This window comes from Dermatophagoides pteronyssinus, unplaced genomic scaffold (genome assembly GCF_027571235.1).
Source record: "Dermatophagoides pteronyssinus isolate colony J.1.1.1.1 unplaced genomic scaffold, Derpt_VIB-CSIC_2022.12 sq0001, whole genome shotgun sequence".
Classification (NCBI taxonomy): Eukaryota; Metazoa; Arthropoda; class Arachnida; order Sarcoptiformes; family Pyroglyphidae; genus Dermatophagoides; species Dermatophagoides pteronyssinus.
Window position 1 is genome coordinate 5,492,923 of NW_027461525.1, and position 16,372 is coordinate 5,509,294.

Here is a 16,372-nt window from a genome sequence, read left to right on the forward strand (position 1 = left end):
CTGTAAATATAATCAAATTTGAAATCATTTTTGGAAGATTTGTCGTTTTTTTTTCAATACCATTGATCTTGAACAAGATTTTTTGGATCGGATATTGGATTCGAGGGAACAAAAAAATCCTCTTTTTTTATCAACTAACTAATAATCCAAATCCATATCCATTTAACTTTAATCTTAGTAATAGGCTTTATTATATATTTTATATGCAAATCTACCGTGTTTTTTTCATTCATTCGATTTCTTTCTTTCGAAAAATATACCAAACGAAATTCAAATGAATTTTTTTTCCTGTCAAAAATCAAAATTCAATATTCATCGATTAATGATCAAGTCAAATCAAATTCAAAAAAAAAGTATTATAGGGGTTTCACACTAGCAGCAATGTGAATGAAATATTTCAAATGCAATATTTCAGTCCATAAGGCTGAAATGTAGTGAAATATTGCATTTGAAATATTTCATTCACATTGCTGCTAGTGTGAAACCCCTATTAATATAATACAACAAACATTGTAGATGTTTGTTTCTCTCTCTCTGCTCTTTCGGTTTAATTCAATTTGATTTCTTCTACATCACATCACACACACCTGTAGAAACATTATACTCTTTCTTCTCCAACATTCTCCTACGAAAAAAAAACATCTCTTTTTTTTACAGGATAAACCTCTCTCTCTCTCTCTCTCTCTCTCTCTTCATCATCATCATTCACATCGTTTGAATTCTTTTGAATCAAATAAAGTGACGGGTTTTTTTTTCTCTTTCTCTTTTCGTTTCTCTTCTGCTTCAAACAAGTGTTGTTGTTTGCTGAAAACATCACCTGTTGGTCATCATCATCGTCGTTTGTGTGGTTGGTTGGATTTATGGCCAGATACGGCAACTATCCGTTTGTTTTAACAACCTACAAACATCAACAAATTTTTGACTTGTTCTTCATCATAGTGTTTCATCAATGAAGAATTTTTTTTTCTTTTTTTTTCTTCAAAAACTACTGGTCATTGATGTTATAAACATGATGATGATGGTGGTGGTGGTGGTTGCGGTTGTGGTGGCATGATAATATCCTCACACACGAACACGAATCCAATTTCATTTGGATATGTTGTTGTTTTTTTAGTATCAAATCAAACTCTATACATATCATTGAAATATTCATCTTGAAGATTATCACTTTGATTTTAACCACTACTGAACCATTAGAAAAACCCTCTCTCTCTCTCTCTCTATAGCCATTGATTGATTGATTGATTGGATTGTCGTCTGAGATTGAATGTAAGAAGAAAGAAAATTTTCAAACAAAAATCAACCGCCAATGTTAATCTTCTTTTCTCTCTCATTCTTTTCGCCTCACACAAACATCTCGATTCATTCAACAACGAAAAAATATTCATATAAATTATATTGAAATTTCGATTCACAAATCAATCAATCAAACCAATCGAATGGGTGAAACAAACAAACAAACAAAAGTATTTTTTGACCATCGACCAGCCATAAATATTTATGATGTTTGTGTTCTAAATTAACATCGACAACGACAACATCCTGAATGTTTTTTCTCCTGGTTTCATTTCTGTGATGATGATGATGATAAAATTGTAGAAAAAAAAATTTGGGACATTTGAAAAAACGGCTGCCAAAATACCAAAAAAAAAAACTTGCCAAAATTGTGATAAACGAACGAACGAAGGAATTTCCCTAATTAAAACAAAATTAATGACTGACTGACTGACCAATGGTCAATCAAATCAAATCATATTTGAAAAAAAAATCTGTGATCATTTCGTCAATTAACCCACAAGTGTCATCCATTAACTGCCCTCAATGTTTTTTTTTTGGGTTTTTTTCATTCGCTGACCCGAACTCATAAAGAAGAAAAAATCCAAAAAAATATTCAAATTTTTTCCGATTGATCTCAATTGGTGTGGTCAAAATAATAATAAAAGATTATCTCTCTGTGTGTGGGTGTTGTAAAAAAACATTCAATCAAAACGAAAACGAAACGGAAGAAATCTTCATTAAAAGCGATTACTATCAGCCATCATCATTGTCAATAAATATCGATTTGTTTGTTGGTGTTTGTGTCCATGTGTGTCTGTGTGTGTTTGATTGACAATATCAAATTATTATTATTATTATTTAAAAATCTTAATCCATCAATGCATTCAATTCATTCCATCCATCAAATAAGCAAAAAAGCAAAGAGAAATTCCATTAGTGATTAGCTTTCTGTAATTATGTAATCTTTTTACACAGAACATTTGATTGAAAAAACTTTTACTTTTCTTCTTCTACCATTAACAACAACAAAATGCTGCCATTGATCTTTTTTTTTTTTTGATTTGATTTTTCGTTCTCCCTTGTTTTTCTTCATTTAAAGAAGCTCAGAAACTTCATTTTTCCATTCATTACATTAATTCGTCCATTGCCATTATCAAACATTATCATAAAACGTTATTAGTGGATTTTTTTCACTCCACCTATTATTAATTACATCATTAAAGCAAATTAATTACCGGAAATATTTCCAAAAAGAAATTTCCCTGAAAAAGAAACCCTGTTTTGAATGATTGAAAATTACTCGGATTTTTTTTTTTTTGACACCTGTTGTTGATGATTGTGTATTTGGCTTGTTGTTAACACTTTATCACATTAGGCTATGATCATCTCCGGGGCAGAATGAATGAAACAAAAATCGATTATTAATCGGTAATCATCATCATTACATCAATAACATTGACCTGACAAAACTGCAAAAAAAACTGACTGTTTTATTCGATAATAATAATAATCTTTATCCGTGAAAAACTTTTGGCCACATTTTTTCTCTCTCTTTCAACCGAATCTGTGAAATCGATTTTTATTTTTTTACTTTCGGATTCAGCAAGAGGAAGAAGAACAAAGCAAAACAAAACAAAACAAACCAAACAAGAAAATTTTGTTGTTTAAATGTTATCCAATTACGAAAACAGAATTCCAATCATAATGTCGTCATCGTCGTTGTTGTCGATGGCCACCTTCGATGATGATAATTTTGATGGCCATCATCATCAACAACAACAACAGCAACAGCACAATCCTTTGAATGTTAATGTTGATGATGATCATGACAATCACGATTCATCATCATCACATTCAAATAATCAACAACAACAACAACAACAACAAATTATTATAACAACAAAATGCCAAAATGATGATGATGATGATGATGAAAACATCTTGTCACATCATCATCAACATCAACATCAACATCAACCACATCATCATCATACGTCGTCGATTCTCAATTGTCACATAAATCATCAACATCAACAACATAAACAACAGCAAAAAATTAGTCCATTTTCTTCTTCATTATTAAATAATAATAAACCGGAAAAACAAACAACATTTTGTTGTTGTTGTTGTCGTTATCATCTAGTCAGCCATAATAACCAACAACAACAACAACAAAAAAATTATCAACCATCACCATTACGTTATGTGAATAATAATAATAATTTTATCGATAAAAATGTCATTGGTGATGATCATGATGATGATGATAGCATTTGTTGTTGTTGTTGTCATCAATCGTCGTCGTTGTTGTTGTTGTTGATCCAAAATAACAAATCTGTGTTAACATTATCAAAATGGTCATCACCGTCACCGTTATCGCCATTATTCAATAAAATTTTATTAAATTTATTAATTACATTCATAATAATATTATCATTATCAATCGATACAAGTCAATCATTACGTGTGCCATATCGTTATCCACATTATCCATTGTTTCATAAAGAATTTTTACAAGGATCTTCAGGTAAGATTTTTTTTGCTTTGTTTTCTCTTCTTTTTTGCTTTTCATTATCATTCAGCAATTAGAAAAATTTGAACAACAATAAAAAAAAAGAGTTAAAGAAGAATGTGCATAGGTGTGTTGACCTTGATCCATTTGAAAAGTTTTTTTTTTGTTTTGCTTAGTAATTTTTTTTTGATTGATTGATAATGAGCTTGTCATTGTTTTATGATGCACACGCGTATTGTGCGCATGAGTGAATCGAATAATAAATTTTTTTTATTGTTGTTGTTATCCATTTCAACCTAACCTAACCCAACTGTTGAAATTTTTGAAAATTTGAAAAAAATTTGAAATTTTTTATTTTTTCTCGAAAACATCAATGACTTTAAATAGGTATATGATGAACAAGATGATGTTGAAATATATATTTTTCTCTTCCAGAAAAAAATGTATTTTTTAAAAAATATAATTTCATTTACCTTGAAGGTGTTGTTATTTATTTAGATTTAGATTTATCAATTTTTGTCGTCAATTTTCTTTTTTTTTCTTTCAATTTGAATTCATCATTTGTTGTGGTCGAATATTTGATTTGATCAACAAACAAAAAAATGATACATGTTGCATCATTCACTCATATGATGATATAATGATGAGACTTTCTCACACATTTCACTCACTCACTCACTCAGGGTTAAATTTGTTATTAAATTTTTTGGATGTTGTTTGTTTCCTTGATGTAATTTTGTTTTTCTGTTGCCAATTTTCGCTTTCAAGCGGAAACAAACAAAATAAAATGAAATTACGAAACAAACAAAACAAAACAAAATAGGGAAAAAGAATTTTTTTGTTTTGTTTGTTTGGATGCTATTTGGACATTATTTGTTTGTTGTGATTTGGGTCTAAATAGGAAAACGAGATGTTTAAGTTTTTAGTGCAGTGATTCTCAACCAGTGTGCCGCGGCACTTTGGTGTGCCGCGAAATTCTGAAAATGCAACTGTTATATATTTAAAAATTCTAAAATTGTGCCGCGACAACAAAAAGGTTGAGAATCACTGTTTTAGTGAAAAACAAAACAAAACAGAAAACTTCTTGCAAAACACCAATAACTGAAGCAGCAATCATAAAAAGTCAAGTGTGTGTTTGTTGTTGTTGTTTGTTAGGTTCAATTAAAATTGTTTCAATCAAACAAACAACAAAATCAAGATGGACAATCGATTGCCATATCGATAAAATAGCGAGTCAGTTAACGATAACGACAACGAACGAAAAAAAAAAAGTGAAAGCAACCTGAATGACCTGATGTTTTATTTGTTTGATTTGATTTGTTACCGATGTTTGTTTGTTTGTTTGACGATGGCCAAATATTTGTTTGTTTGTTTGTCAAAAATGTTTTCGATTGATTATTGTTGAATGAATTAGCAATAGTAGTAGTAGTAAACAACATCTCTTCGTTTATCAAATGAAAAAAAAGAGTTGAAAAAAAATTTTTTGGGTTAAAAAATTGACCAATTTCGTTGCTGAATGTTGTTGTTTTTTACATTTTCATACAGGCAAGTTTGTCCTGTCCATATTTTTCTTCTACAGTTGTTGATGATGATGACGATTGTTGTAAATGGTTTTTCTTTTTTTTTTTCTGATGTGACAAATTTGGAACATTGGAAAACAACAAGCCATTCTTGGATGTCAAAGTTTTGTATAGGAGTTGTTTGGTGACATAATTTTCCCACCAACACACACACACTGCCCTCCCGCCTTAGTGTTTCCCTTGCATTGGCGGGCAGTGGCAATTCTTCCTTAGGACACACACACACATTGCATACGTGTGAGAAACGAAGGGGATATTCATTCATTGCAAGCAAACAAAAATGACGATAACCAACAAAAAAAATGACCATCTTTGACAAATGAAAACAAATGGAAAAATCTAGAAATCTAGGAAAAGAAAAAAACTTTTGGAACCACAATTTTTTGGATGGGAAATTAGCTATAGCGAGATTGTTGCTGAAACAAAGAAAAAAATGTATCTTGATGGATGCTAAAATAAAAAAACAAAAAACAGCAAAAAAGATTTTTCCAAATGAAAAACTTCTTCTTTTTCATTAATTGATCAATCAAAATGATGATAGTTGACTGCTGCTGCTGCTGTTATATGATATTTATTGAATGTTTTTTTCCGAAACATTTTTTCCATTTTGAAAATTTTCTTTTTAAATTATCGATCCATTTGACATATGATGGATGTGTACAGCCAACCTAATCTATTAGGCAACAATTAGTTGATAAAATCAATCAATCAAGCAAAAAACATCCTTATTTTGGAGAAACAAAAAAATATTTAACACTTGTTGCACTCGTCTTTTGGAAACGAACAAAAATGTATGAAAGTATATATGGGATGTTTTTCAGCTGTTTGTTTGTTTGTTTGGTTGAATAATAAAACAAAACAAAAACTTATGAACATCATCCGTAATATATCATCATTATTATGGCTAATGATTTGACCTACACCGACATGTTATGTGTCTGTGTGTGTGGATTATCAACGAACAAAAATCCATCGAAGAGGCTAATACTCGACCTCGATTATTCCAACAACAAAAAAAAAAATTAATTATCAATTTTTTGTTACATTCGACATTCATTTCAGGAAAACAAAAAAAAAACTCATTAGGTATTTGAAGTTGATAATGATGATGATTTTGTAAAGAAAAGAAAAAAATAAGGAAAATCCATTATGGATGACATTGATAAAATAGATTGGATAATCTTGAATTTTGAATACTGTATTTTGCATTTCAGAAAGTTTCTTCGGCCTAGTTTGTTTGTTCGATGATATTTTCTATTTTGTTTTATTTTGCAGGAAAGAACTGTTTAATAATAATTTTTTGTTTGTTTTTTTGATTGAATAAACACACATAGGACCGGTACCAAACGATGTAATCGGTGTTGAATTATTTCAACGTGATAATGCAAAAGAACATCATACATATAAATATGAATTATTGGAAAAAAATAACCCGGCATTGGTTATACGACGTGGTGATCCATTTTATTTGGCCATCCAACTACGTAATGTTTATGATCAAGATAATAATAAAATTCGTTTGGAATTTTTATTTGGTAAGTTTGTTTTTGTTTGTTTTTTCCCCTTCCCCCCATTCATTCATTCATCTCATTTCAATGTCAGTAAACAAACGGAAAGAAAAGTCAATAATTTAACCCTTTTTATCCTTGTAAAAACACATTTGTTTTTCCCCCACTAATTATTATTATCGTTGCTGTATCATCCACTGAAACAAAAACAATGATTCTTTTGACATTGTCATTGGTCATTCGATTCGATGATGATCACCATCAGGTATTCTGATGCTATTCTCATTATATTTAGTGGAAAACAAAAAACAGAAAAATCATTCGTTTGATGATCATCATCATTAGGATGATGGTGATAATAATCACGCTTCAACGCAGATATGGCCAAAAGTATCTGTGTAAAGTTTTTTTTTCATTGTTTTTTGTTTTCAATATACACACATATTCAACAACAAACAACAAAACAATGAGAGATTGTAAAGAAGAGAAACACACATATAAAGCTAATTTGATTTTAATTTGATGTGATCATCGTAATTATTATTTTTTTTTCATTTTTTTTTAAATTTTCATTTTGATTCCAATTACCATAGTCAGTTTCTTCATTCATTTCATTTCATTTTATTCAATTCAATTCAAATATAATTAGCGTCAAACAAATGGAAAGAATGGAAAGAAAAATTGGCATTTTGCGTAGTGATTATTATTATCGTTGTTTCCAATTATCATTTTTCGGGGACCTGAACAGTGAAAAAATCGATCAATGATCCAATGGACACAATGGACAATGAAATGAAATTAACAACAGTAGCAAAAAACTGATTGATGAATTAGACAAAACCAAAAAATCTATTTTCAATCAATCAATCAATCAATATTTTTGATGTTGATTATTTTGAATCGATTAATCGGTTATTTGGTGTGTGTCTATGTGTGTGTGTGTGTTTATTTTAAGGCGTATTTCAGTGGTGGTTTTTAATGAAAAATTGATTTATAGTCATTTCATTCATTTTGATTAATTAATCAATCAATAAGGGATAAATGTTTTCATTTCATTTTCCTTCATTCATTCATTTTGATTACAACATCCAATTTTTTTCGTTTGTTTTTTTAATAATGAATTTTTTCTCTATTTTTGTATAGGTAATAATCCACAAGTTGGCAAAGGTACATTAATATATTTGCCAATAACACAGAATAAAGATTTTACAAAAGATCCAAGTAAATGGGATGCACGTATACGTAATATTGATGGTAATCGTTTAACGCTACAAGTACGTATACCAGCTAATACAGCTGTTGGTATATGGCGTTTAAGAATATCAACCAAACCACAAGGTTCAAGAAATATTAAAACATTTGAAGTTCATAATAAAATTTTTTTACTATTCAATCCATGGAATAAAGGTTTGTTTGGTGTGTAATTTTTGTATTTTTTTTTTTGTAATTGTAATTTTTTTGTTCCATCACTAGATGACACTGTTTATTTAGCTGATGAAATTCGTCGTCAAGAATATATTCTAAATGATATTGGTAAAATTTATATTGGTTCACATTCAAAACCAAAAGGTAGACAATGGGTTTATGGTCAGGTAATTTTGATGAATAAATAATGATTATTTTAATTGAAAATATTAAAAACTTTTAATTTTGGAAATTTTTCTATTCAATTAACATTCACAGTTTGAAGAATCTGTACTACCTGCTGCTGTATTTTTATTGGATAAATCACGTTTAGATTATTCGGCACGTTCAAATCCGGCAAAAGTTGTACGTGCAGTTGCTGCATTAGTCAATAGTCATGATGATAATGGTCTTTTAGTTGGTAATTGGTCTGGTAATTATCATGATGGTAATGCACCATGGCAATGGACTGGTAGTGCACCAATTTTTGAACAATATCTTCGTTCAAATGGTGAACCAATAAAATTTGGTCAATGTTGGGTATTTGCTGGTTCAACAACAACAATGTCTCGAACGTTAGGAATACCGGCACGTACAATTACGAATTTTGTTTCAGCTCATGATACTGATGATAGTTTAACTGTGGATAAATTTTTTAGTAAAACTGGTGAGCCTATTTCCGATGTTAATTCTGATTCGATTTGGAATTTTCATGTTTGGACTGATGTATGGATGTCAAGGTAAAATTTAATTTGATTTTTTCAAAGTTTTTTTTTCTTAATTAATCCAATTGAAATTCATAGACCGGATTTACCACCTGGTTATGGTGGTTGGCAAGTAATCGATGCAACACCACAAGAATCAAGTGATGCTAGTGGACTTTATCAAATGGGACCAGCATCAGTTGAAGCAATAAAACGTGGTGAAGTTGGCCTACCATATGATGTTGCATTTGTTTTTGCTGAAGTTAATTCGGATGTTGTTCATTGGCAATTGGATGAATCAAGTGAACTTGGTTGGAAAAAAATTAAAACAAATCGATATCAGTAAGTTTTTCATTTGTTTTTTTGTTTCATTGAATAATTTATTTATTCACTGAACACAGTGTTGGTCGAAAATTATTTACAAAAAGAGCAGGTGTGGAAGCCGAATATAATGGCATCAATGATGCTGAAGACATTACCGATATTTATAAATTCAAAGAAGGAACAGAAGAAGAACGAATGGCTGTATTGAATGCGGCTAGAGGTATGTTTTTGTTTTGATTTGATTTGAATTAATTAAAAAAATTGATTTCAAAATCATTTTTTTTTCTATTTCTTTTCGTCTATGTCTATGTCTATAGGTGCTGGCCTATCTTTCCTGTTTGAAATCCCTGCTCCAGGTAAAGAAGAGGTCGAATTTGATTTGTTAGACATCGAAAAAGTTGTTGTGGGCAATCCTTTTTTCATACAAGTTGAAATGGCTAATCGTGTTGGAAATCAACGTACAATTACATTATCATTGAATGCTAATAGCTTTTTCCCGAACGGTATATTGGCCAAAAAGATTAAAAATGAACGACACATTGTCCGATTAAAACCATATCAAAGTAATATTTTTTTTCTTCAAATATTTTTTATCTCATTTCATTTAATTTCAATTATTATTATTATTATCATTCACAGAGGAAGTATTAAGAGTTCGAGTAAATCCAGAAGAATATCTTGATAATCTTGTTGATTATTCATTGATAAAAGTTTATGCTGTTGCTACTGTAAAAGAAACACAACAAACATGGTCAGAAGAAGATGATTTTTCTATTGATAAACCACATATGGAATTATATACAAGAGGATTTATTGAAGTTGGTCGTGAATTTACATTAGAAATTCGTTTAACAAATCCAATACGTCGTATACTTGAAGATTGTTGGTTTTCAGTCGAAGGACCTGGATTAAAACGACAAATGAGAATTAATTCTAGAAATATAATGCCCGGTGAAACTATTACAAATACAATTCGATTAATACCGGATCGTCCTGGTTCAAGAAATATTATCGTTATATTTCATTCAAGACAATTGGCTGATGTTGTTGGTACTAAAAATATTCTTGTTCGTGGATAGGAAATTTTGCTTGTTCTGTTTTTCAACCCAAAAAACAAATTAGATTATTCAATTCAATTCAATTTCGTTCATTTATAATGGATATTTATTTTGTTTAAAAATGGATGTTTGTTACTTTTTTAAAAAAAAAAATCATTAATTTCATCATTAATTTTTATTACAAATTAATTAGGCTAAATAACCAAATATAATTTCAATTCAAACATACAGACATTAAACAAAAAACTACTTCCTACCATCATTTTTTCAATTACATCATAATCATCATTAATTTGCTGCCTTGGATTTTCAAATTTTTTTTTCAAATCAAAACCCACCTTTTTTTCTGTTTTGTTTCAACTAAATTCACATTTCCTTTGGCTTTTTTTAAATATATAAACAACACCACAATACTATAGTAGACATGTATCATTAGATTTTTTTTTTCTTCAATTTGTGATCATCACCTTCATCATTCCTCATCATCATCATCATCACAATACCTTTATTGTTAAAATGGCGCCACACAATATATTCGCACACTCACAAAACAGGCGTATACACCTTGATAATATATTTTTATTGGTCACTTTCACACACACACACATACTTTTTTTTGGTTGTTTTTTCCCCTTTTAAAAAAAATTTATCCTTGGGTTTCACTGTTGTAAATAAGAATTTATTTTTTTTTTTCCAAAATCAAGTTTTCATGCTCATATTTTTCTGGAAAAAAAACAACAAATATTGCCATTCATTCATTTTATTAAAATGTAAAATTTGAAACAAAAAAAAAATTGAATAAATTCTTCAGAGATTTAAACAAAACCAGAATGATGACTGAAAAGAGAAAGAATCAGAATTTATTCTGTGTGTGTGTGTGTGGTGTTTCGAGAAACAATATTGTCGGAAATTGATTCGTGAACCTGCTTAACGTTTTGTTTATCGAATTCATCGAACGTAAACTTTTGCATGAATATATCTATTATTGTGGATATTTTTATTACACAGTTTGTTATTGTAATCAGGATGAAAAATAATCGGATGTATTTATTGGAAAAAATAGATACATAAGAAAAACAAAATAGAAATTGTCATATTGATTTGTGTTTATTGATTGTCAAACTAAAAAAACTTTACTTTTGTTTCATTTGTATTCTACAAATGGTCATAATAGGGCCATAATCAGGAAAATTGATGTTTTTTTTTGTTTTTGCATCAGATCAGCGGTTATTTATAATCAGAATTGGATTTGATTGTTGTTGTTGTTCAATAAGAAAATGTCTATGTAGAGTCTATATGGAAAACGGGAAAATTTATTGAACCAAATGATTTGGCTCAATAAATCTGTTTTATTATATCCGATGTACGGTTAATGTAATCATAATAATAATGCCACAATGGTCACCTGTTCCATTCTCACGGTTTGTTTTTGGTTCTGTTTGTTTGGTTCGCACCTAGTATTTAAATGATACACCAGATATTGTTCAGATTTTGGTCAGTCGTCATTATGAATCCGATCGAACAATATTATCATCGGACAATCATCATGTCATTCGATCATCATGAATGTTTTGCAAAAAACAATGCAAATAATGCTTGGTGTGAATGGATCAAAACTTCAAATCATAATAATCATAATGAAATGATGACAATGATGATGAACATCAGTACTAATCAATTAGGTGGTTCATTTAGTAATGGTAAACCATTATCATTTGATTCTCGTTTGAAAATATTGGCAATGTCATTGAAAGGATATCGTCCTTGTGATATATCACGTCGATTATTAATATCACATGGTTGTGTTAGTAAAATATTGGCTAAATTCAATAAAACTGGTTCAATATTACCCGGTACAATAGGTTCGATCAATAATTGATTGATTGATTTCATTTTAATCATTTTTCTTTAAAAAAACCAGGTGGAAGTAAACCACGAGTATCAACACCATTGGTAACGAAAAAAATCAACGAATATAAAATGAAAAACAATTCATTGTATGCATGGGAAATACGTGAAAAACTTTTGAATGAACAAATTTGTTCCGGTGAAAATCTACCAAGTATTTCATCAATCAATCGAATATTACGAAATCAATCAAATAATCAAACAAATCATGAATTGAATTGGCAAAATCAATGGATCAATTGGCTGTATATGAATTCTAATCACCAACAACAAAAATTGCCAACAAAAAGAGACAACAATATTTTAATGAAAAATCGATTCCAAAATAATATTTATTGTTCAAAACAGGCAAAAATCAAGAAGAAAAAAAGTTTTCTCATCAAAGATCTATTAGAATCGACAACAACAACAACAACAAAAATCTAAGTAATCAACAAAAAAAAAACTTGAATAGCAACGCCATCTATCGACGACTGTATTGAAAAATTTTATTTTTTCAAAACAAAAAAAATCAAAATTCAAAAATGATCTTATGATCGTTGCATTGATCGTTTTATCTTTTTTTTTGCCAGAAAAAAAAACAACGACAATGATGATAATTTTAATCAAATTCAGCAAACAAAAAAAAATCGCTAAATTGATTAGCTGGAATCAATCAAGGTCAGGAAAAATCGCAATCTATGCCAACCATTCATTTCATTTCAATATAGCCTTGATTGTACCGAAATCCTACTATCATCCACATACGACATTGACATTATTATTTTCCTTCTTCTTTCCTTCTTGAACATTTGTCATGAAGAAAATCATTACCAAATAACCAACCAAACCCAATCATTTCAATCTCAAAAGTGTCAAAAAAAAAAATTTTGTTTGTTCCCCCTGATTAAATATTTGATAATTAGCCAAAATCAGTTTTTTTTTGTAAACAAAATTTTCCAATCGATTATTTAAATAATAAATGAAACAAAAAATTGCTTAATAATCATATTTTTTCCATAGAAAATCAATCAAATCGATTAGATCAATAAGATCAATCAAAGATCAAATGTTGTTTGTTTTTTTCAATTAAATTGACAAAAACAAGGGGAAAAAAACATTCCATTCCGAAAAAAATAACAGTTCATTAACCCAAAAAAATTATCTGATTTTGAAGATATAATCGATGAAAAGAAGAAGAAAAAAAATGGCACTATTTTGTTCCATTGAAAACAAATATCATCAGTGATTATGTTCGGAAGAAAGAAAAAACAGTGAAAAATCAAATGATCAAATGATCAAGATCGAACCATTTGATAACTCTAATCAAATTTTTTGATATTGATTTTCGGATGAATGGAAAAAAATATGCTTTTTTCCAAATAAACAACAACCACACAGCAAGGTTAGAATATATAGGACAAATTTTTAATCTACAAAAAGATTAAGTTGTGTGTGTGTGTGTTTGGAAGAAAGAGTTTTCATTTTTGATTGATTCGATATTGAAAATGTACACACACACATAACACACAAGCATCTATTGAACAACAAAGAAAATAAACAAAAAAAATCAATCGGAAATTATCAACGAAAGAAAAAAAAAAGTTTTTTTTTTCGTGGATAATTTGCAGATAATCATCGTTTAAATTTTATCAATTTGATTTGAATTCAAAGTCTTCACAAGATTTTCTTTCTTTTTCTTTCTGTTTTTACTGTTTTTTTGCAGGTTAAACCGACATACAAGGTCAATCTATTAGATGAAAATTTCTTTATGATTCTTTCTTCTTGCTTGTAAAAATGAAATTTTTATTGAACAAAAAAAATTCATCAATTGGAAATTGGAAATCAAATGAAATGAAACAGATCAAGTTCAAAACATGACGCAATCATGGTGAAATATTTTCATGTGTGTTTCAGGTTCATCCACACACACACTATAAGTTCAGAGTTGATCGTTCGTTTGCTAAGTTTTTTTTTACTTTCTCAAAAATAAAATGGATAAACAACAACAACAAGAAGAAAAACAAGTATGAAAATTTCAATCAGCAATCAATCTTTACCGTTCAACAACCAAACACACACACCAACATTGGAACATTCACCCTTTCATTTTTTTCAAGGACAATTTCATCATAAGCATAAGCATCGGTCATCTTGTTGTTTTCAATTCAGATTTTATTAACGAAATGTTTGAATAAATCAGATCTACAGGTATGATATGGTTTAAATGGCCATTTGAAAGAAAAAGTACATCTTTTTTTCGTGTGAAGCATTATCTGACAGAAAAATAAATCCAAATAGCCTAAAGGAATCAACAACAAAAAACGAAAGGAAAGCTTTGCTTAGTGAAAGTTTTTTTTTCTCTGATGCACGATTTGGTCATCAATCACGATGTTGTTGTTGTTGTTGTAAAGAATTTTTTAATCCTTTCTTTTTTTTCCATTTTTGGAGGGTAACTCTCCGTTCAACTCAGTGTCATCATCATCATAATCGGTGATCATTAATGATCTTGTTGTTTTTCAAAGCAAAGCAAAGCGAATCTTTGATAAAATCTTCAAATTTTTACTGATTGGTATTACGTCAGTGTGTTTGCAATCCAATCGTTTGCAAATTCAACCAAAAAACCATTTGTTTGTTTGTTTTTGGCTTTTTTCATTTGATTCAGTCATTTTCTGATAGCTTTTTTTTTGACAAAATTGAATTAGGCCATCACCATTATCATTGGGATGATAAAATATTCGGGCCTCTCTCTCTCTCTCCCTCAAACAAAACAAAAATTCAAGATTCTTAACCAGTGTCAGTTGTTTATGTTAAACACACAAGGTTATTTGCTGTGATAATATTATAATCATTTCTTTGGTAAATTCCGCTTGAATCTGGTTAAAACTGCAACAAAACCAAAGACGAAAACGAAAACGAAAAAAGATTGTCCGTTCAAAATTGCAATTGATAAAACAAAAGCATTTTCAAACAACCAACCAAATCAAACACACATCATTTTCGATACACATACGCACACACACACAGTGTTTACCCAAAAAATATATATTTTGGCTGATAAATTGAAAAGTTGATTGTACCAAAGGTTTATTCACTTTTTTTTTGTTACCTGCAAGTGTTGACAAAAACAAAAACAGAAAATTTCACTTTTTTCTAATTGAAAAGAAAAAGCAAAAAAAAAAAAACAAATTGATTGGGACGTACGTTGAACTCTCCATAGGGTCGTCGTCATTCGTAATAAGAATCTTATTCTATTAACTACGAAACTGGATTTGAACTTTTCAAATTATTCTTGTTGTTATGTTATTTTCCCTCCAGGTAAAGAATGTTCGTTTATTTTCGTTTTGTTCGTTTTTTTTCCAAGAAATCCATCGTCTTTTAAGTTTCAATCAACCTTGATGAATGACCTAAGGTTATTCATCATCATCATCATAAAAGGTTACCAAGATAACATGTGGATCACACGTGTGTGTAAATAGAATGGATATGTCCGTATATCAAGCAATTCAATTTGAACTTGAATTTAAACCAAAATTTCCTTTTTTTTGTTTGTTTGTTTTGTTTTGTCGGATGTAACAAACATATCCCTTGTTGTTGTTGTCAATTTTATCATCAAAAAAAAAAACAAAAATAACAAGAAACCCCTCTGGTAGAATTGATGGTTAACATAAAAAAAACATGACCGAATACAGAAAAACAAATCAATAAATCAATTTAGAAAATTTAAAAATTCACCTTGACAATGAGAGAGAAGAGAAAGATCACTATCTTCTTTTCTTGATGATGTCAGCAAAAATATATTGCGATAATGATGAAAGTGAAAAACAAATGTACGAAAGCGAAATTCAAGCAACCACCATCATCAACTACCATGATGATCAACAAGAAAACAGGTCAATCAACTTGTTTATTATCAAATTATCATTTCATCATCAGACTAGATTTTTGAAAAGGAAAAAATAAAATCATGAGATTGGATGTGTGTGTTTGACGTAAAAAAAAGAAATGGTGCATCCATGTTCAATAAAAGTGAAATCGAATGTTCAATCAAATGATAAATTTATTCAGTTTTGATTCGTTAACCGAAAACTAAAAATTGTACACTCCTACTTTGTTC

The 16,372-nt window shown here is 29.3% G+C and overlaps 2 protein-coding genes across 2 annotated transcripts; both read left to right on the forward strand.

Moving 5' to 3' along the window:
* The first annotated feature begins 2,310 nt into the window (after positions 1 to 2,310).
* Positions 2,311 to 11,059, forward strand: LOC113798430 (hemocyte protein-glutamine gamma-glutamyltransferase-like). The gene is made up of 9 exons (XM_027348971.2): positions 2,311 to 3,805; positions 6,705 to 6,905; positions 8,022 to 8,285; positions 8,352 to 8,470; positions 8,562 to 9,022; positions 9,086 to 9,328; positions 9,388 to 9,530; positions 9,628 to 9,873; positions 9,950 to 11,059. Exons 1-9 carry the CDS (start codon positions 2,947 to 2,949, stop codon positions 10,387 to 10,389), a joined length of 2,976 nt encoding a protein of 991 aa, XP_027204772.2. The 5' UTR covers positions 2,311 to 2,946; the 3' UTR covers positions 10,390 to 11,059.
* Positions 11,060 to 11,541: 482 nt separating this feature from the next.
* On the forward strand, positions 11,542 to 13,261 carry LOC113798432 (uncharacterized). Its single transcript, XM_027348972.2, has 2 exons — positions 11,542 to 12,230; positions 12,290 to 13,261. The coding sequence occupies exons 1-2, from the start codon at positions 11,834 to 11,836 to the stop codon at positions 12,700 to 12,702; spliced, it is 810 nt and encodes a 269-aa protein (XP_027204773.2). The 5' UTR covers positions 11,542 to 11,833; the 3' UTR covers positions 12,703 to 13,261.
* The last annotated feature ends 3,111 nt before the right edge of the window (positions 13,262 to 16,372 follow it).

Excerpts from the sequence above, each read along its gene's own strand:
- LOC113798430 (XM_027348971.2), top strand. The coding sequence starts at position 2,947 with ATGTTATCCAATTACGAAAACAGAATTCCAATCATAATGTCGTCATCG. Across the intron at positions 6,906-8,021 it reads TCGTTTGGAATTTTTATTTG|GTAATAATCCACAAGTTGGC; the intron begins GTAAGTTTGTTT and ends ATTTTTGTATAG. Across the intron at positions 8,471-8,561 it reads GACAATGGGTTTATGGTCAG|TTTGAAGAATCTGTACTACC; the intron begins GTAATTTTGATG and ends TAACATTCACAG.
- LOC113798432 (XM_027348972.2), top strand. The coding sequence starts at position 11,834 with ATGATACACCAGATATTGTTCAGATTTTGGTCAGTCGTCATTATGAAT. Across the intron at positions 12,231-12,289 it reads AATATTACCCGGTACAATAG|GTGGAAGTAAACCACGAGTA; the intron begins GTTCGATCAATA and ends TAAAAAAACCAG.